This window comes from Nuphar pumila, chromosome 7 (assembly GCF_984573655.1).
Source record: "Nuphar pumila chromosome 7, dmNupPumi1.hap1.1, whole genome shotgun sequence".
Lineage (NCBI taxonomy): Eukaryota > Viridiplantae > Streptophyta > Magnoliopsida > Nymphaeales > Nymphaeaceae > Nuphar > Nuphar pumila.
Window position 1 is genome coordinate 112,530,622 of NC_143255.1, and position 21,617 is coordinate 112,552,238.

Here is a 21,617-nt window from a genome sequence, read left to right on the forward strand (position 1 = left end):
TGCCAAGTGCAGTAACTCCTATCCCTGTTCTTAGATTCCAAACAGGCCCTTAAATCAATTCAACTAGTCGAAATAAATAGTTGGACGGTGGTGTCGAACTATCATAACTGAGGGGTCTTGGGTTCGAAATTGTGAATCTTATCCAAGTTACTTTCTATCTTGTTTATATGAGAAAAAAGAAAGTAGAGTTTACTTTATTGCTAATCTTAACACATGTCATAGTCATACCATCTTATCAAGATGGAGATATCTCTATTTTGACATAGGGAATTCAGTTCAAAATTACACCTTATTGTATCCAACAAACCCGACCCGTTGACCCGAAAACGAGGAGGCGCACTGGTACAGCTAGGAAACTAAAAACCCACTGTTTCAATTACTCTCTCTCTCTCTCTCCTTCCTTAACGAAGAAGGCAACACCCAGAGATTCCCCCCCCCTTCTCTCTCTGCGATGCTTCCACCGGAAACGAAGAGGTAGCAGACGAAGTTCGGAGAGAGAGAGAGAGAGGATGAGTGCTGCAGGGAACGCGGGGGGCCAGTCGAGGCACTCCTCCTCCCCTTCTCCTTCCGACGGCCAATTCCTCCTCCAATTGCTCCGCAAGCACGACCGTCCCACCTTCGCCGCCGACCCTCCTCCTTCCTCCTCCCCATCGTCCTCTCTGCTCGACTTCGCCGATCCCGCCGTCGCCGCCCTCGGGCCGAGCCGCCCGCTGGTCCCCACCTTCCCCCCCCACCACCAGCGTGACCACTTTCAGCAGAAGCCCTTGCTTCCTGACCTCTTCCAGTCTAGGGCACCGCCGCCCGGGTTCCCGTTTCCGGATTCTAGGGCTGCCTTTAATGGCGGGCCTCGGTTCCCCGGCGATGTGCTAGGTCACGGAGGGGAATTCGGCGATGCCGTGGCGTCGGAGTGGCAGAGATGGCCGCTGAGATTTGGGACTGTACCGTGTGAGCTGGACCGTCAGGGACCCATGGGGCTTAGTGGGTGGCAGCAGAGAGGTGCTTCTGGTTCTGCTGCTAAACAAGGGTCAAACAGTATGGTTTTCGGGGCGAATGCTCGTGGCGGGGGCGGGGGCGGAGGCGAAGGTGTACGTTTTGTTGGGTATGGTGTTGGTGATGGGGCTAATCAAAGGTTGTCTCGGAAAGGATTAGATAATTTAGGTGGTACTGGTGGTGGTGGAATAGGGGATTTGCAGTATCGGAACTCGAATTCCGGGAAGGGAATGCCCGGACGGTGGGTTACGAAGAATGAGAGGAGCGAGGGGGGAATGTCTAAGGAGAGGAGGGAAGCGGATGGTTTGGTCGAGTTGAACTACTTTCAAGCTGCGGAGTCGGGATCGGTTCTTAATGTGCAGAATCCAAATGCGGGTGAGCGTTATGTTAAACGCGAAAGTGAGAAGTTTGGTTCTACTTCATGGAAGGATCATCTCGGTTCTCCCAAGGAAGCCAATCAACATATGGTGGATGTAGAGCAGTCAGTTTCGAGCTTGCGAAATGCTGCGGTTGGCAGCAGAAAGCATAACACTCTGGAAACTGAGACAAGGGACGAAGAGAAGACAGTTGAACGAGTGAATAGCGGAGCTGCTGATTCTGATAAGATTGGTGATGCCATGAGTCCTTTGGTAGTGGGTGATGAGGCTACCAAGAGTCGTGCGAGGAATCATCGGGATGGTTATGGTGGTAAGGTAAAACAGACTCGTTTTATCATGTGCCTTTGTTTCTTCCTGCAGCATTGTTCGTTTTAGATGCCTCAAATGACTTCTAAGGCGTAGGTTCTAGACAGTATATTTGATATTTCGCCTGGTTTCTCCAGGGGAAATTACAAGGACCTATTATGCAGATTCGGAGTCGCAAACAAGACCTAATATATAGAAGTGACATGGAAATCCATACACCTTGTTTCATTTCAATATTTGAATCTCTAATACCTGCTGAAGAAGAGAAGGCTAAGCAGACGCAGCTGTTAACAATGCTGAAAAAACTGGTGACCAAGGAATGGCCTAAAGCACAGCTATACCTGTATGGTTCCTGTGCTAATACATTTGGTTTTTCCAAAAGTGACATTGATGTATGCCTGTCCATTGATGAGGGTGAATCAAGCAAGCTGGATATCTTGCTGAGATTGGCAGATATATTGCAGTCGGATAACCTCCAAGATGTGCAGGTGAGTTGGACCTGCTGATTTCTGACTTTTTTTCTTGTTTTATTTTTATTGCTTGCAGTCCTTAATTGGCATGAAATTTGGATGTACATTCTTAAACTGCAAATGCACTTGTTGCTAATTTATTTTTATGTACCTGTTATTTTTTATTTAGAATTGCATATCCAGCATGATCTGTATCTTTATTTTAGAGGCTTTTCTACTTACATCCCTTGTTCTGTTTTTACCATGAATGCTATTTGCCGAAATATACTCAGATGTAGATGTAACTAAATGAATGATATATTAATTTCTTGTTCAAATGATGGTTGCATGTATGCCTGATTCATTTGCAGTACAATTCAGCATTTCACTGTAGTTCATTTTAGGTTAAAGTAAAATCTCAAAGAAAATTCCAGTTTTCCTTGGTAGAAGGTTGATAAGAGCAGAATGACATTGTGATACTCATCAAATTAATAACGAATTGTGTCACTTCTTCTTTCTGCCAATTCTCCAAATTGGTTCTTAATTATGTTAATGCTTTTCACTTTGGTAGATTGTTTTTTACTATTTCTTTTTGGGGATCATCCTTTTTCTTGCCATTACTTTCTAATCTATCCAAAATTTATGAGAATATCTGAAATTACCAATTCTTCATATGTAACCAGATTACCTTGAAATGTGCATCACACATGAAAGCATAACTGAATTCTTCTTGGATGTTTTTGCATGTTCAAGTGTTCTTACTCTTTAAAAGAGGTGCTTAAGTTTTGGAAAACACTACAAACCAAGGTTGTAAGTAGCGTATCGTTACCCGGTTGGACCCAAAGTTAGATACATATTGTAAAAAATCACAATTTTTAATATTTTTTCAAAAATTTCACTAAAATCAAGAAAAATCATAAAAAATTAACAAATTAAAAAAAAATCATAACACATGAAATAATGATGAATTGCACAAAATATAGCCATAAAATCATATATGAAGCATCTATGTCTCTATGAGTTGTGTAAGGCATCATTAAACATCAACTAATATAAATAATATTGTATGCATATCTCACAAGAACAATGCAAAATATTAAACAATGTTGTACGTATCATACCATATACGATACATATTATTACTACGAGGAATATCGATAGGATACACACTCATATCACAATACGAGTGAGTGTCATATCTGTATCGTTTGATACAAGCCAGTATCATATTGTATCATATGATATTGAGTGTATCGTATGATATAGGGTTGGCGTGCATAAAAAAGGGTTGAATCGTAATTTTCTAATTTTGGGTTTTAAAGACTTCTTGAAAGCCAACTCTTTCATTGGTGTAGAAGCCATTAGAGAGGTATCCATGCATTTTAGGACTTGTGAGAGCAATTTGGGAGCCGATCTATGCGCAAGGGAGAGGGATTTTGCGGTTCACTAAAGTGAAAGTGCATTGCCACCATTTTTCCACTTAAGGAAGTAGGTTAAGGTAAAAAATCTTTATTATGAGTAAAATTACAAGGTTACCCTCCAAAAAATGTCTGCCTCAACCCCGACTCAACACTCTTCCAACAAAGATGGCATCAGATGATCTGGTATGACAATGGGGCACTCAAGTAATGAGTAGAAACCAATTGAAAATCAAGCATAATATTTTTGTTTATGTAATATGAAAGTATGAGTCTTGTGGCATGTTCTTAATTGCAAGATATTTAATATTTTGCATTGTTCTTGTGAGATAGTTGATGTTTGATGATGTTTTATGCAACTCATAGAGACATAAATGCTTCATATGTGATTTTATGGTTGTATTTTGTACAATTCATTATTGTTTCATGTGTTATGATTTTTTTAGAATTTTTGTTAGTTTTTTTTTTGTTTTTTCATGATTTTCATGTTTTTTTTTAATTATTAAAAAAAATTATTTTTTTATGATGCAATACCTATCTTATTTTGGGCCCGGGCGATACAATACTTACAACCTTGATATTAAATATCTTGCAATTAAGAACATGCCTATAGACTTATACTTTCATATTACATAAACAAAAACAAAATAACTAAGTTTACAAACACTTAAGTGTTAAATTACCAAGTTTTATGAAAATATAACCTCAATCTTCTTCTTCTTTTCCTTTTTCTTCATCATCCTATGCTCTTTCCATGTTGATCCATTAAAGGCCTTTACACAAACGAGAGAATCAACCTAGGGAGGTCTTCAAAACTCAAAATTTAAAAAAGTCAAGTTTGGGTCATTTTAAAGTGTGCCGGACACATGTTGTATAATACAGGGTGAATCATACAATATGATATGATATAGGTCTGTATCGGATACGATACACACTCATATCGGGATGCGAATGTGCATAGTATCAAGTTAGGCCATAGTTACAATATGTATCGTACCGTATCATACGATACTTACAACATTGCTACAAACAGAATAGGCCTTGAGGATGCATGCATTCAAATCCAAATGAAATTAGGTCTTCGAGGACTGTAATTGTCGATAATGAGTTGTTCAGATAGGTGCTAGATTCTTGTCCTATTATGTGTTAATAAGTTGTATGCTAATTGATTGGTTGGCATAACTTGGCACCAACTCCTCCAATATTATCCAAGTTATTGATAGTTTGATAGAAATAGATACCCTTATGAGTCTGAGCTGCAGTGTGGTTCTGCTTGAGAACATTCCTGACAAATCCTTGTCCTGCTGTTACTTCTAAGTTCTAAGCTTTATCTTTTCCTTTTCTTCTGCTGGTGATTGGTGCTTGTTGTGACAGTTTTAGCTTATGATAGGCCAGACCATTTATTTTTTTTCATATTTTTATAGCATTTGTAGAATTGCATGTATGGCATGCACATATCTTCTTCAAAAATATGTGGGAGAAGATTACGAGCTATGTCACAGGGATTCGGCCAGCCGGGTGCTGCACCCACATCAACGTGATGCTGGTGCAACACCCGGTGCGGTCAAACCGACCCTAGGTGTGGTCAAATCGACCTTGGACCGCACCCAGAGTCATAAATGTCCAATTTTTGTACTTAAAAAAAAATTGCCCGATTAAATGAGCTGGGAGGGGGATTAGGGCAAAAACATTTTGCCCCCTCCTCTCCGTCTCCAACCCAGCAGCGATTCCGACGTGACGATTCTGGCAGGTACCTCTCTCTCTCAATCTCTTTCCCCTCGTCTATAGAGTAGGGGCGGATGAAGGAGTCAGCACCTTTCCATCCATTTTGGTCGACCATACCGAGTGACTCCATTCGCCTGTTCGTGAAAAGATGCATATGTCACTGGTATCTTTCAAATCTGCATCACAATCCTGTATTTGAGGCCAAAAGATGCATATGTTCGTGGGCTCATGAATAGTTTAGCAGATTACTAAGTAAAAAACTTGGCATTTTTTGTGATATTCTTTGGATGAAAATATCTATGCTTTATCCATTGTGAATTTTATATAGGAACAACTGGTCATTTTTCATAAGCAACTTGGTATTTTCCTGTTGGTAAATGCATGAAATGTTATGTTTACATACGTTTAATTTAAGGAACATGAATTTTTTTCTTGGACCATATATTGTTGTCAAATAAGTTGCAACAACATGATTGGAACTGCTCCTCAACTGTTCATAGTTTTGCAGTATCAACTTATTTTTCAGTCAAAAGTAGATGATGTTGATTTCTGATTATTGTTGATGATGTTAGCAATTTTTTGAAGGGTTTTTGTTGCTGGAATATGGCATGCTTCAGTTTAATGTTCTACTTTGATCTCTTTAAGTGTATCAGCATTTATTTATACATATGTTATGTGTTTAAATTTATAAATAACATGGAAATCATTTCATGTTTGTTATCTAAAAAGCCCTTTTCTCATTTTTACACAAGTTTTTATATTTTGGGTTTGCAATTTTTGTGCAGTTCATCAAAGTCAATGCTTTATAATTTCTCTAGAATGTCGTTTTGGTGATTTTAAGCTGCCTGCAGAAATTGCTTCGCTGGATCTTTTAATTTTTGGTCTTTTTTCGGAGAACTGTTTGTATTTTGTTAAAGTACAAGAAGCTTTTATCTAGTGTTGACCTGACCAAAGATTTCTTCTATAGTTAAGTGCCAAATTAGATCAGATGCAGTGGCCAAATTTACGATGTTATATCCCTTGCCCTTATTAATGCAAGGGGTTTGTCATATTTTTATTATTGCTAAAACACAATTTTATGTACTACTACTATATTTTTTAGAACTTATTGTATATGTTATTGACCTTGCACTCAATATTATCAATCTTGATTATGTCCATAATTGATTTTAATATAATATTTTTTTGTTTTTACTACAAAAATGACGAATAAAGGAAAAGGACTTGCGTCATCTTCATCCCCACATGTAAGTTCTGCTTGTAGTAGTAGTGGGAGTGTTGATTCAAGTTCGTTAGCTGCAACATGTGATGATGGGGGGCCACTATGGGCACATGTGGATAAGCTTGCAAAAACTGGAGGAGGTGGTGAAAATAAGAGATTTCGATGTAAGCTTTGTGAAAGAGATTTTGTTGGTTCTTATACAAGAGTTAAGGCTCATTTATTGAAGATAGTAGGACATATCATTTCATGATGAAAAAGAGTTGATGAGGCAATGCGAAAACAATACAAGAAAATACAAGATGAATATACGAAGAGGAAGACAATGAGTGATTCTTGTGCAATTAGTGTACCTTTTTTAAGCCATCAAGAAGATGCTAAAAAAAAAGAAAAGTTGATGGAGGAGGTAGAGGAAGAAGAACGATACAAGCATCATTTAATACATATGAAAGAGGGGAGATGGATAGAAAAGTAGGGAGGTATTTTTATTTTAGTTCACTTCCATTTAATGCAGCTAAAAATATTTATTGGAAGGATTTAGTTACTTCACTGGCAAATTGTAACTTGAGTTGCTATGTACCTCCAAGTTAAGAAAAACTACAAACCACAATTCTTGCACAAGAGGGGGCAAATGTTGAGAGATTGCTAGAGATTAAGAAATATTCATGAGAATAAAATGGAGTTTTCATTGATTCTGATGAGTGAACAGATATTCAAAGGCGTTCACTGATTAATTTCATTACTTCTTCGCTTAGTGATCCAATATTCTTGAAAGCAGTTGATGCATCTAGGCAATATAAAAATGTTTAGTATTTGAAGAAGTTGTTTATAGAAGTAATAAAAGAAGTGGGTGATTTAAAAGTAGTGCAAATCATCACAGACAACGCTTCAGTTTGTAAAAGTCCAACATTGAGTTTGGAGAGTGAGTATCCTTATATTTTTTGAACTCTCTGTTTAGCACACAGCTTGAATCTGACCCTCAAGAGCATCTGCAACCCTAAAGAAGAAGAAAATTCACTAGCACATACTCTATGTTCATGGATTGAGGAATTAGAAAAAAATGTCAAAGGCATAAGAAATTTTGTTGTCAACCACCATCATGCTAATGCTATATTTAATAGGCATTCTTACTTAAAATTGTTGAAGGTTGCTGAAACACGTTTTGCGTTCATTATTGTGATGGTGAAAAGATTAAGGAAGTGAAGAATGCTTTGGTTAACATAGTGATTGATGAGAATTGAACATTCTATCGTGCTGATGATGTTGTCAAGACTCAAAAAATTAAGAAATTCATTGTTGATGATGAGTTTTGGGATAACGTCTTATGCTTTTTTCAGTTTAGACAACCTATTTGGGAAATGTTGAGAGAAGTTGATAAGGATGAACTCATGTTTCACAAAGTTTATGAAATATGGGATAACATGATTGAAAAAATAAAGTTGTAGTTTTCAAGCATGAGGGAAAAAAATCCTGCATTGAATGATTCAGAAATTTTTAATCATATTCATTCAATTTTAGTTAGAAGATATGATAAGAGTAACACTCTTTTGCATTGCATGACACATTCTCTCAATTAAAAAAATTATGCAAAAAAGTGGTAGGAAGGTGATATTGGTCGTGTTCCTCCAAATTTAGACCCAGAGCTATCAAGGCATAAAAATATGTGTATGACTTTATCAAGAATCACATGTTTTAAATCAATTCACACAAGAGTTTGAAAAGTTTTTATCTTCGAGATTATATGGACATGCATTACTAGCGAGAGAGAAGAAGAATATAGATCCTATCACATAGTGGTTAACATTTGGATAACAAACACCTCTTCTCCAACGTCTTGCATTGAGATTGCCATCCCAACCTGCTAGTTCATCTTGTTGTGAAAGAAATTGAAGCACATATTCTCAAATCCACAACATGAAGAGAAACAAACTCACCAACAAGCGTGCAAAGGATTTAGTATATGTTCATTCAAATCTTCAACTAATTTCGCGAATCAATGATGAATACAGGTACTAATTTGCTCTCTTAGTCATTTGACTATTTCTTAGTTTTTTCATTTAAATATACTTGTATTTAACATTTTCAAATTAGGTTTGTAATGCAAACAAGGATTATCCAAATTTTGGGATGTAAAACCCAGAAGAGTGTGACTTAGAAGGAAAGCATGATTTCAACCTTACAAACATGGACTTATTTGAGCCTAGTCTTCCTTCTTATGATGCATTTGATGATGAAACAATTTTTTTTTAGGATATATTACCTCATTGTCATATACATTGTGTATGCTATATTTTTGGTATGTAATTATGCATTATTTGCTTCTTTTATTAGTATATTGTATAATTTACTTTTTTTCCGCTTTACTTATTTGATTGTTTCTATAATATATTTAAGTTGATTTAATTGTGGTGTTAGTTTTTATGATAAATAATAGAATTGTAGATTGTTAATTTGATTTATTGCATGCATGATGATGAATTGATTGATTTGATAATATTATGATAATTGTTTTTTATTTCATTAGTGTTACTGTTAATATATATATATATATATATATATATATATATATATATATATATATATATATACCTTCCCGCACCTCCGCACCCAAGTTTTTTTAAAGTGCCGCATCTCCGCACCCGCACGACATAGATTACGAGGTTGCAATGTTTGTGACAAACTGATTGAAAACCGTATCCCTAGCAAATAGTCAATACTAGTTTTAATGTAAGCAATTGGAAATTTGGAAGTCTATGTTCTGCTGCCTTACTGTGTGAAATTGCTCTCTGAAGCAATCATTACAACATAAATGATGCACACAAGTATAATGAGGCTGGTTAAATTCTATTGGTACTGGCAACACTTTCCTTTTCAATAATGATTTTGGACTTTAATTGTGCTTCTCCGAAAAAAAAAACTCCAATATCTGGACTTGGTGCCTAAAAATAACTGAATAGTGACAAAGGAAGATAGATCCACAGCATCTTCATTTTCATTTTCTAGCTTGTTCAGTGAAATCCATAGTTACTGTTTACCATCACCAGACTGAAATGAAATGGGGATCTTCGAAACACGAGCTTAGATTAACAAGAGCAAGTGTCAAGAATGACACTAAAGCATAACCCTTAAAAAGGGTATAACTGGAAACAAAATAAAAATGTATTCTTTATTGATATGAAAAACCAATTGCTTAAGAAGCATTGGAGTAAAATACAAGAGGGGCTGCACCCCTTTATATACACAGCTGAAAGAGGACTCAATAGAGCTGTTGGAATGTGTCAGTCCAACAGCTCTATTGCTAGTCAAGTCTGGACAGGACTTGACTAGCAACAGTCATTCTAGTTCAAACTGAACTAGATGACATAAAGACAAAAAATAAAAATAAAGGAAAAAAATTATAGAAAAGAAAGAAATGAAAAATGTATTTATATATATATATAATAATATAATATTATTATATATACATATATGTACAGTTTTACATTTTAACACTCCCCCTCAAACTTACGGTACAATGAGCGAAAGTTTGTCTAAGAGAAAGTGAAATCGGGGAGCAGCGAGAGGCTTTGTAAAGAAGTCTGCTAACTGATATTCTGAAGTGACATATGGCAGATCAATTATCCCGTGTAGATATTCCTCTCTGACGTAGTGACAATCCATTTCGATGTGTTTGGTGCGTTCGTGGAATGTTCTGTTACTGGCAATGTAGATCGCACTTTTGTTGTCACAACACATTTGTAAAGCTTTTGTTGCTTCAACTCCCATGTCAGCAAGCAGTCGTCGGAGCCAAACTACTTCCATGGTCGTGGTTGCGATGACTCTGTATTCAACTTCGGTGGATGAGAGAGATACCTTATGCTGCTTTTTACACCTCCACGAGATTAATGATTCCCCTAAAAAGACACAAAAGCCAGTGGTTGAGTGTCTGTTATTGGGATCACCTCCCCAATCAGCATCAGTATATGCAATTAAATCAAGCGAAGAGGAGGAAGATAAGAAAAGTCCTCGTGAAAGAGAGGACTTGATGTATCTGATAATATGCATGACTGCTCCCATATGAACAGAAGTAGGAACATGTTGAAATTGACTTGCTGTATGAACAACATGTGCTATATCTGGTCTGGTAATGGATAGATAGGAAAGTGCCCCGACAAGCTGTCTGTAAGGAGTAGGGTCTGCAAGAAGTTCTCCATCATCAATCTTCATTTTAACATTAACAACTTCTAGAGTGTCGACTTTCTTATCATCAGTAATACCAGACCTGAAAACAATATCAAAAGCAAATTTAGTCTGAGATAATAAATATCCTCTAGGAGAATAAGCAACTTAAATGCCTAAAAAATATCTCAACAAGCCCAAATCAGTCATTTCAAAATAAGATTTAAGAAGTGTTTTGATTGTTTCAACTCCCTGTTTATCGCTTCCGGTGATGATCATGTCATCCACATAGAGAAGAAACACAATGATCCCTGCATCAGAATTCTTAATAAACAAAGCAGTGTCAGTTAAACAGAATTGAAAACCAATATCAATTATAACACGACTAAACCTATCATACTAAGCTTTTGGTGCTTGTTTAAGTCCATAAAGAGCTTTTTCTAAGCGAAGGACTTTACCCTTAGGAATACTTAGACCAGGAGGGGGTTCCATATATACTTCTTCAACTAGCTTTCCATTTGAAAAAACAGTATCAAAAAATGCTTTGATACCAGGGAGGTGTATAAGGACAAGATCTTTGATGCGTGATGCCATGCAATTTAAGATAATTTTGAAAATTTGTGGATAAAAACTTTCCCCCTGAATCTGTGCGAAAAATAGTAATATCATTTTGAAACTTGTTTTTAACCATATTATGAAAAGTTTGAAAGTATGAAAATACTTCAGACTTATGTTTGAGAAAGTACATCCACGTATGTCGGGAGAAATCATCGACAAAATAACATAGTAAACAAATCCTCCTTTAGAAATTACTGGTGCAGGACCCCAAACATCCGAGTGTATTAATTCAAGTGGTCTTGAAGAGAAAAAGGTTCTGTTCTGAAATGGTAATCTTTTCATTTTGCCGAGAATACAATCTTTACAATCAAATGATTCAGAGTTACAAAATTTTCCTAGATTTGGAAAATGTTGGATTTTGGCTATATGTGGGTGACCAAGTCTCTTATGCCACAGTTCCAACTCTATTTTTTGAATATTATAACAAAAAGCTTTTTTCGGCATTTCCAAAAAATCCATGTAATAAAGTCCTCCTTCTCTATGGCCTTCCCCAATCAGCTTGTCTGACTGGCGATCCTGTACCCAACAACCATGAGAAGAAAAAGAAATATTACACCCATAATCAGAAATTTGAGATACAGATAAAAGATTTAAATTTAATTTGGGAACATGTCTAATTTCTGGAATAATTTTTTTTTTTGTTTTATAAAATTTTTCAAAATTTCCTATTCCTTCTATTTCAAGAGAAGTCCCATCAACAGTAAAGACCTTTGACACACTTGTTTTATTTTTAACACATTTGGATAGACTTTGATTATTTGGGGTCATATGAAAAGATGCACCAGAGTCAAGAACCCAAGAAATTTTACCTAGATCAGAAAAAGATGAGGCTGCTGCGCCGGTTGAAGCTTCAGATGAGGAAGAGGCACCTTTGATGAGAGGCTGAAGAATCTCCATTAGTTGGGCCAGGGAAACTGGTGCATCCTGATCTTTAGGCTCCGATCCAGCAATTGCAGCTCTTTTTTCTCTCAGCTCCTTAAGTTTGGGACATTGTGGCCTGTAGTGTCCCGATTCATGACAGTGATGACAAATAACTTTCTTCTTATCATAGTCACCATTTTGTCGGTTAAAGTGAGGAGGCCTATATGATCGAACATGATTCCCTGGTCTAGACACGGCTAAAACGGAATCATCTTCAATTTTTAAAGAACATTTCCGGAGACGATTTTCTTCCATTGTTAACTCTTCAATAGTTTCAACAATAGAAGGATTTTTTCCCTGGTGAAGTAGGGCCGATTTAGTGGTTTCAAATTCCAGCCTTAATCCAGTGATAAACTGGTAAAAATGTTCAGCATCGAGTTGTTTCTGACGAAGCTCGATGTCTTCGGCACAATGCCACTTTGGTTCTAAAAGGGAAAGTTCTTCCCAAAGTTCGGACAACCCATTGTAATATTCACGAATAGTTTTGTCTCCTTGTGTCATCATTCGAACTTTTTCTTGGAGGTTGCACACGTGTGCAATATCTTTAAGGGAATACATATTCTTAAGGTATTCCCATGCCTTATCGGCATGATCAAATTTGGCAAGACTTGAGCATTTTTTAATGTCAACGCTATTGATAAGCCATGGCATTATCTTCGCATGAGATATTCTCCATTCTTTCCATTTCTTCTCGTATGAGGCAATAACCTTGATTTTCTCTTCTTCCGATAGAGGGACCTCTTTATCTCCCTCCTTTTTAGTAAGAGATAGCTTAGGTTCCGAAACGGAACCATCCACAATCCCCCATAAGCCTTTTCCCCATATATGGTGCTTCATGATTGAAGCCCATGTTACATAGTTCGTATCGCTTAGTTTCATAGGCATGATGGTGACTTTATCATTGTCATCCATCGATTACAAGGAGAGAAAGAATAGGGATAGAAGAGAAACAAGAAGGAAAATGAAAAAGAAAGAAAAAAAACAATACAACAAGATGTGAAATCTTCTCCAATGAAGTGATAAAACACTTCTCTTCAAGTGGCGAACACTTTTGCAAACGGGCACGGAAACCGAGGCAGCTTTTCCTCAAGATTTAGTACTTCCACGGCTCTGATACCATGAAATGAAATGGGGATCTTCGAAACACGAGCTTAGATTAACAAGAGCAAGTGTTAAGAATGACACTAAAGCATAACCCTTAAAAAGGGTATAACTGGAAACAAAATAAAAATAAAAATGTATTCTTTATTGATATGAAAAACCAATTGCTTAAGAAGCATTGGAGTAAAATACAAGAGGGGCTGCACCCCTTTATATACACAGCTGAAAGATGACTCAATAGAGCTGTTGGGCACACTCCAACAACTCTATTAAGAGCTGTTGGAATGTGTCAGTCCAACAGCTCTATTGCTAGTCAAGTCTGGACAGGACTTGACTAGCAACAGTCATTCTAGTTCAAACTGAACTAGATGACATAAAGACAAAAAATAAAAATAAAGGAAAAAAATTACAGAAAAGAAAGAAATGAAAAATGTATTTATATATATATAATAATAATATAATATTATTATATATACATATATGTACAGTTTTACATTTTAACACAGACATACAGCTCCTGTCAAGCTCTTCACATATTTTCTGGCCTTGAGAAGATGTATGTAACAGTCAAGATTGTGTGAAGACATCAGCACTGTCCTCCAATCATTTTGTCTATGTAACAGGATCCGGGTCCACCAGAATAAATTCTGGTAATGTAAACTTCAAGAAGCTTTTAAAAAACTATTTAGACAGGTGAACCTATCAACTTTTTACTAGGTAACTGCTGTGGTTTCTTGTATATGTTTTTTAATATTTATTGTATCAAGATTGTAAGATTAGCACCCTATCAAGTGTGTAGTTACTTCAAATGCATGAATAGGATAGTTTGTCTATATGCAAATGTTGCTGACAACATGATATATTTCTGCCATGTATCAGAAAAAAATGGCAGTTTTGTTTTTTCAAGAATGAACTATAAAATCTTTTAAGATCCATGATTTAGAGATTTTAATTATTACTTTTAGTTTTATAGTTGTTAAAGAAAAATTGATCCTCATGTATCCTGGATTTTTTGAGACAGAATATTATACTGTTCTTTCACCTTATCACATGGACTGTTAAGCCCCCTACTAGAAATTTGGCTTTTGACTAATTTCCTCAAGTGTCTGATGATTATAGATGATAGACCTACTGCTGCATGCTGTGTTCATTGTAATCTTTTTGCATCTGATATCCTGTTGAGTGTCAAATGCCATATATGGCATACATCAGACTAGGGTTTCTTTTAGGGGGCATTTGTTTCATCCCAAATTGTAGGAAGGAGGGCCTCTTTCCTGCTTGGGGTGAAATGGACACCCAAGTGGGAAAGGGCCTGTGGGGCCCACACATTAAATGTGCTGACCCTGTTTTCACATGAAAACGGTGTGGCACCCATCCAAAAGGTGGGCTTTCGGGCAAAGGTCACTTCCTCCTCCTTGGTGTGTAACACGAGCCCCCTTAAATTATTCTTTCTTTGCTCTCTTCTGGTGGATTTTGAGTTTTACCTAGAATAAACTGATCTATCATATGCTATAATGTTAGTTAACAGTTACTAACCCATCTAGGTGATTATATCTATGCATGTTTATTTTTCTTCTGCAGGCCTTGACTCGTGCACGTGTCCCTATAGTGAAGCTTATGGACCCTGTTACTGAAATTTCCTGTGACATCTGCATAAATAATGCCTTAGCTGTTGTTAATACAAAGCTTCTTCATGATTATGCACAAATAGACATCAGACTGAGACAGTTGGCTTTTCTGGTGAAGCATTGGGCCAAGTCTCGTGAAGTTAATGAAACATACCGAGGGACCCTCTCCAGTTATGCGTGAGTTGTGTTCCCCGTTTGTATCTTGTAGTTGCCAAAGCTTCTTTTTCTTCTTTTTAATGAATAGAAAACTGCCGAGAAGGTACATCTAGATTCAGCTTTACAGGAATTGCATACTCTTTTCAGATATGTCCTCATGTGCATACACTTTTTGCAACTACGGAGACCTGCCATTCTTCCTTGTTTACAGGTTTGTGATGTATCTTCTCTTGCTTTTCCTGTTTCTAATGGGGATGTTTGCAGTAATTTTGTTGAAAATTTTGATGCTTGAAGTATTAACTCTTTTGCTGAAAAGATTGTTGGATTCAGTCTATTTTGATGGAGAGCTTCTCTTGTCCCACCAAGAAAATATACCATATATTACTTTATGCCTGTCATTTCCTTTTTCCTGCCTTGTGCCATACTGGGACCCTATGGGTGTAGCATGTAATATTGCCTAGGCTGAATCCACATTAAAAGCTTTATTTTATTTTTAACATATAATGGCCTGTTTGTCTAAAGGACACCTGTAGCGGGCTAATGCTTATTAGATTAAGTGATGTATTCTTGGAGTGGCGGCTTCCATTTGTATTGCTTGCTTGGTTAGTTAATGCTTGAAAGTTCTAATTCACTAGCGTCTTTCTAGAAATAGTAGGTTTTTATCTTTTGTAAATTTGCCCTTGTTTAATGGCAGAAAATGCCAGCAACCTATGTGAAAGTCGTTGATGACATTCAGTGTGCATACTATGATAAAGTCGAGGAGCTGCGGGATTTTGATTCAGGGAATAGAGAGACAATTGGTCAGCTGCTATGTGCATTTTTCCACTATTGGGCATATAAACATGACTATGCAAATTCAGTTATATCTGTTCGTACAGGAAGCACTTTAAGGTAAGTTTTCTTGCCAGCTGTCCAGCTGTTAAATTTTTGCTTGTTACAAATGTCAGGTTCACCACTCTATCTATTGTTAACTTTTGCTGACTGCGGAAGTCAAATCTGGTTTGTATTTATGCATTAGTTTCAGCTAATATGAGCTTGCATGGGATTTTTTATGATAAATGTATACTGGAATCTTCTCCTTTCTGTATATGGTTTTTCTGTTTGCTGAATCTAGAAGGAATCTTCTCCTTTCTGTATATGGTTTTTCTGTTTGCTGAATCTAGATGAATTATTATTGAGAGTTTCCTAAAAAAAAATATCGCAGGTTAATTTTTGAAAACTTTGTTTTTTCTTGAGAGTATTAAAAAAATCTCGTGATATTCAAGAAAAAATAAAAAGGATAAGGTGTTTTCCTTGTTTTTTTCTTTTCATGTTTTGAGATAACAACAGGACAACCTTGTCATTTATCACGGTACGTCCTGAATATCCTGTCATCTCATGATAAAATCAAATAGGATGACATTTGAAAATATCAGGGTTTGTGTTTTTCCTGTATTGAGAAATCCTGGTGAAATGTTGCAATATTTGCAAAATATAGGAGATATTTGTAAGGAGTCAAAAGAAGTTGAGTCCTATTTTGGCTTTATTTATGTTCTTTACTACTACTAAAGGAGCGATTGAGGGCGCCATGTAAAAAATTGTGGCGTTTTTAATCATTTGCAAAATGACAAGGTGTAGGTGATTGGTTTGTCAGTCATGTTTCCAATTCAAAGCATTTTTTGACACTCGGGTGTAATGCACATGTTATAAAAATACCTTTGATGTATGATGCCATTATATATATTTTTCTTTTAGATTAGATGGCTTGTAACTCCTTAAGAATGGACCGTGTGTTTATCCTGATTTTAAGGGATTAAAAAAACGAGATTTTTCTTTTTCATAGTTTCTTACCTAAATTTATCACATGTAAAGTAGTAAATATTTGCTTGAAAGGTGATCGATTGCTTCTTTGATCTAAACCCTCCATTAGAGATGTTTTGGCTTCATTATGTACTCCACGAGTTGGCTATTTGGCTTAGTCATCTTGGTTAATTGTATATGTTTTATTCAATGACATTTTCTTCAATGTGAATTTTGTTATGTTTGCACATGGGGTTAGCTTACCAAAATTCTTACTAAGGGTTTAAAGAAATCAAAATTCTATTATTTAGAGACAAGCTAATATGTATTCCTCCCTTTGCAAGGGACTTTTATGGATGTGTGCATGGATTAAAATTGAAATCTCACTTATTATCCAAAGAAGGAAAGCAATATGATAAGATTATTATTTGTCTGAGAATCTTGTCTACACGTTTTAATTTAACTTGATTTGTTATTTGATGGTTTTAATTGTTAATGATTTAGAATTGTTGTTCAAGAGCTTTCATTTGAGATGATATTCATGTTTTATTGATTTAGGTCAAGAAATCATGTGTGTGTGTGTGTGTGTAGTCACCAGTATTGTTCTCGACAATTTTTTGCCGAGGGTTCTTCTGGGAGTTTTTTCATCAAAAAGTGTTTTTCTCGACAAAATCTTAGAAGTTTTAAAAATTGAAAAATATAAATAATATTAATAAAAGATAAAAAAATAATAAGATTTCCATTATTTTCTTGAAAAAATATAAGTAAACAAGTTTGAAATATTTTTAAAATATAAAAGAAACAAAAAATAAAAAAGGCTTAGAGTATATAAAAATAATATTTTTTAAATATCATGATAATATTGCATTACTATTTATTCTGGTGATATTTTGAAAAATCATAATATTTTTCCATAATTTTGGCTTACCTTGGGATACTAATAATATTGTGATATTTTCAAAACACAAACACACACACACACACATGCCCATGCAAACACCTGTATCCTTCTTTTCAATAGCTGCATCCCTGTCATACCACATGTGCCTGCATCCATGTGACATAGAAGTCTGGCCTTTAGCAGGTCAACTTGAGATCAGTTTTGTTGTGGATCAGATTCATGATTGAAATAGTTTGGGTTGGTGTCCGTCTGGGTATCAATTAGTTCAAATCGATAACAGCTCGGGTTGGTTGCCGGTTGGGTCAAACTGGGTTGAGAGGGCTGAACTTGGAAGGGTAGTTCTTAAAGCTAGGAGCAATTAGTGTTAAATAAGGATATTGAAAAGATATTGAATTTTAATTAGAGAACTTCATAAAATTAGAATTGTGTATGTATTTAGTTAGGGTTAAAATATGTTCCTTATCAGTTTGGGAACAACTTGATTCTGTTTCTTGTATGCCTGGATTACCCATGCCAATCCAGAGTCCATAAAATCAGGTCGTGTCAGGTTTAACCAGTGAGGTTGCCCAGTTCAGACTAGGTATGCCTATCCCACTTACTCTCCTACTAGACAGGCTCAGACTAGATTGTCTAAGTTTTGAGTCAAATTTATACTTATTTTTTATATAAATCCGTGTGGATTGTATCTTCGTCAAGCCCAAAATAGATTTGATTGAATCAAAGGGTTTCATATTCGTGGTAACCATTATACATTCATTGAACCTTGAGCACAAAGAACTCAACTCTGATCTAATTTTGTTTGGGTTTCACATAATTTGACTCAAATTGGGTTACAGTTCGCCCAATGAATCCATGGATTTGAATTACCCATTCCAAGAAGAAATAAGTGGATTTATGTCCAGTCTGGTTTGAGTACAAGTTCAATTCTCAGAGGTCTTGTTAGATAAATCCAACATGAGGTCCAAGTGTGTTAATATTAGGTATATACCACAATGGAAACCTGATGTAGCACATATTGGATCCCCTCGATTTTGATTTGGCTTGACCCATTGATCATCGTGGGTTGGGGTTACCAATGTTAATTTTGAGTCATAGGCCCTTCTAGGCCTAGTATATATTGAATTATGTTGAGTTGGATTTATAATAGTTCGGAAATTGTATACTTAAAACTATGTATGTAAACAAAAAATAAACACCTCCATGTTATTTGTGAAAATTGGGTGTTATTTATTTACTTTTTTGTCTGTGTTTCTTAAACAGAAGCAATATAATGTTCCACATAAACATCTATTTGGACTAAAATAAGGATTAATAAAATAGCATGTGAAAGTTCAAAACACTATGTGATTGCCTATGACATTTATTATGAATTATAATTGAACATCCTCTATAATTATTGCAACCATAGGTTGGCAGAATCAGAGTTACCGGAAGCGCCTATACCATAGGGGAAGCGCACTTCCCCGATATGCGTTTCGGTAGCGCGAAACGTCGCGCTTCCGAAACGCGCGGGGAAGCGTCCCTTTTTTTGGGAAGCGTGTTTTCCTTTTATGGGAAGCACACTTCCCTTTTATGGGAAACACACTTCCCATTTATGGGAAGCACGCTTCCCCCACGCTTCCCTCTTTTTTTTCATCTTTTTTTTTCATTTATTATTTTTTTTCTTCTTTTTTCGCTTCCCCCTCGCTTCCTAGGTCACTTTCGAGACGGTTCGTGATTCGCTTCTAAGTCGTCCTACGCTTCCCATTCCTAAAATTTTGAAAGTGCCTCGCTTCCCGTATCGCTTCCCGCTCCTGCTTCCTCAACTGGCAACCATGGGCAGAACCACCATGAACCTTTTTTTTATAAGGAATAAAAGGAAAGGGTGTGATCATACCAATTCTAAGCCACCAGATCTGTTCACCATGAACTTATTATTATCTTGTTGCTTGATGGTCATTGATCTCTTTTTTCAGCTAGAACTCATTACATCTTGTATGCTTACTCAAATGAGGAAAACTACTGCTCTTTTGTATTGCACACAGAAAGTCACCCAACACTCTGACAGATTGAAACTTTATAGCTTTTTAAATACAATGTTTATGGCCATGAATTTCTCACCAAAATTCAGCCTACCTGCAGACACTAAAACTGCCATTGCAGGAACCATATGACAAACCCACCGATAAAAAGCCATGCTGACCCAAACCAATAAAACCACTTTGAGTGCACATAGAATCACACAAATGGAAAGCCCACAATTTGAAAGCGAAAATAAAAACTGGAGAATGTTCCCAGCTTGCTCTTATGATTCACATTATAAGGGGCACATTTCATGTTCCCAGCTTCTCCATTTAAACTAGAGTCCAATGACACATTGTAAAGGATACAAATGTGTCCATTCCCCTCATTAAAATGAGTGCATGGTTAATACTCATCTTTGGATAAACCAAGAAGGTGCAGAACATTCTGTTTTGTTAGCATGGTTCCCTCCACCATCCTTCTTCAATAGCTTTTTGAGGTGCTCGGTGCAGTGCTAATTTTACAAGGGAAATAGCGGTGTTAGTGGGAAATCTGGTGAGAGTAAATGCTCAATGATCGGCTATCTGTTGTGATGCAGTTATCATACAAATGAGCCAGTTGAATGTGGAGAGAGACAAATATAAACCTTGAGGGTGGGGTAGGAGTACCACCCGATCCACAAGACCTTTTTTGGTTGTGAAGAGAACATATAGCTTGTTTATGTTGCTATAGTTTTAACAAAATTTTGCCAACAAGAGGACATTTCCATTGTGGAAAACAGGTTAAAAACTGCCACTTGTCTCTCTGCGGAAAAATTCTTTTAACCTATTTTTCCATAGAAATAAATATATTCCATTACTCCTAGGACTTGATCATGGACACAAAGCTTCTCTACATACGCTGAGAAGTTTTGTTTTTTCTGAACATGTGAAAACCTCTGAAAAAAATGTTGGTTGAAGTCTTTTTGGTATTCTCAAAGCAATATCATAACTTAGATGTATCTTTGCTGTGTTCATTAGGGTGTAAAGATTTTGCTTATTACTTTTGATATTTTGCTGTATATCAATCCACATGAGTGCCAAAATTTGTCTTTCAACATGATGTTTTTCATATGAATCCTTTCAAGTCAATTGTTGGAATGTTGGTTGAGGTATCAAACTTGTTCTGGCATACAGCAAGCGTGGAAAGAACTGGACAAGAAGGATTGGAAATGACCGTCATTTGATATGCATAGAGGACCCATTTGAGATATCTCATGATTTGGGTAGAGTTGTGGATAAGTACACCATAAAAGTTCTGAGGGGTGAATTGGAAAGAGCTGCAGATATATTACAGTATGATCCCAATCCCAGCGTCACACTCTTTGAGCCATATTCCGCCAGTTAGTTTTTTGTTTCATGTAATTGTCTGCAAGGGGACAGGACTTCTTAGTGAGGATGAAGTGATCCTGTAAATTTTTATCATTTTTAAAGTAATTTGTAAATAGTGGATCAGAATGGTCAAAGTTGGTCGGGTTGGTATAATTTTGATTCTAAGAGATTTAGGCTCTGCATATTGATAATCTGCAACTTTGTAAATTCCTTATTGATGTTTCTGCGCCTGTACATAGCAAACTTTGTGTGCTGCATCACAAATTTGATAAGGCATTTGATAGAAGATATAATGATTTAATCGCTCAATATTGCTACTCATTTTTGGAATACCTGTATGAGTTTGAACAGGACTCGGTTGTCCGTGATGTTGTCAGGAAAGGTATAATGTCCGTGTTATCAATAGATTTCCAATTATAGTAATCCCTTCATGTCAAGGGTTTACAAACCTTAACCTGCAATGGAAAATGCACTTTTTTTCTTGTTGAGTACGCATTCAC

At 36.3% G+C, this 21,617-nt stretch overlaps 1 protein-coding gene across 1 annotated transcript; it reads left to right on the forward strand.

Annotated features, from left to right (window-relative positions):
• Positions 1-401: 401 nt before the first annotated feature.
• On the forward strand, positions 402-21,298 carry LOC149832970 (UTP:RNA uridylyltransferase 1-like). The gene is made up of 6 exons (XM_090014814.1): positions 402-1,682; positions 1,811-2,161; positions 14,864-15,087; positions 15,214-15,277; positions 15,761-15,957; positions 20,923-21,298. Exons 1-6 carry the CDS (start codon positions 510-512, stop codon positions 21,131-21,133), a joined length of 2,220 nt encoding a protein of 739 aa, XP_089870940.1. The 5' UTR covers positions 402-509; the 3' UTR covers positions 21,134-21,298.
• Positions 21,299-21,617: the final 319 nt, after the last annotated feature.

Coding starts and splice junctions, on each gene's coding strand:
- LOC149832970 (XM_090014814.1), top strand. CDS start 510: ATGAGTGCTGCAGGGAACGCGGGGGGCCAGTCGAGGCACTCCTCCTCC. Junction 1,683..1,810: donor GGGATGGTTATGGTGGTAAG/GTAAAACAGACT, acceptor TGGTTTCTCCAG/GGGAAATTACAAGGACCTAT. Junction 2,162..14,863: donor ATAACCTCCAAGATGTGCAG/GTGAGTTGGACC, acceptor TTTCTTCTGCAG/GCCTTGACTCGTGCACGTGT.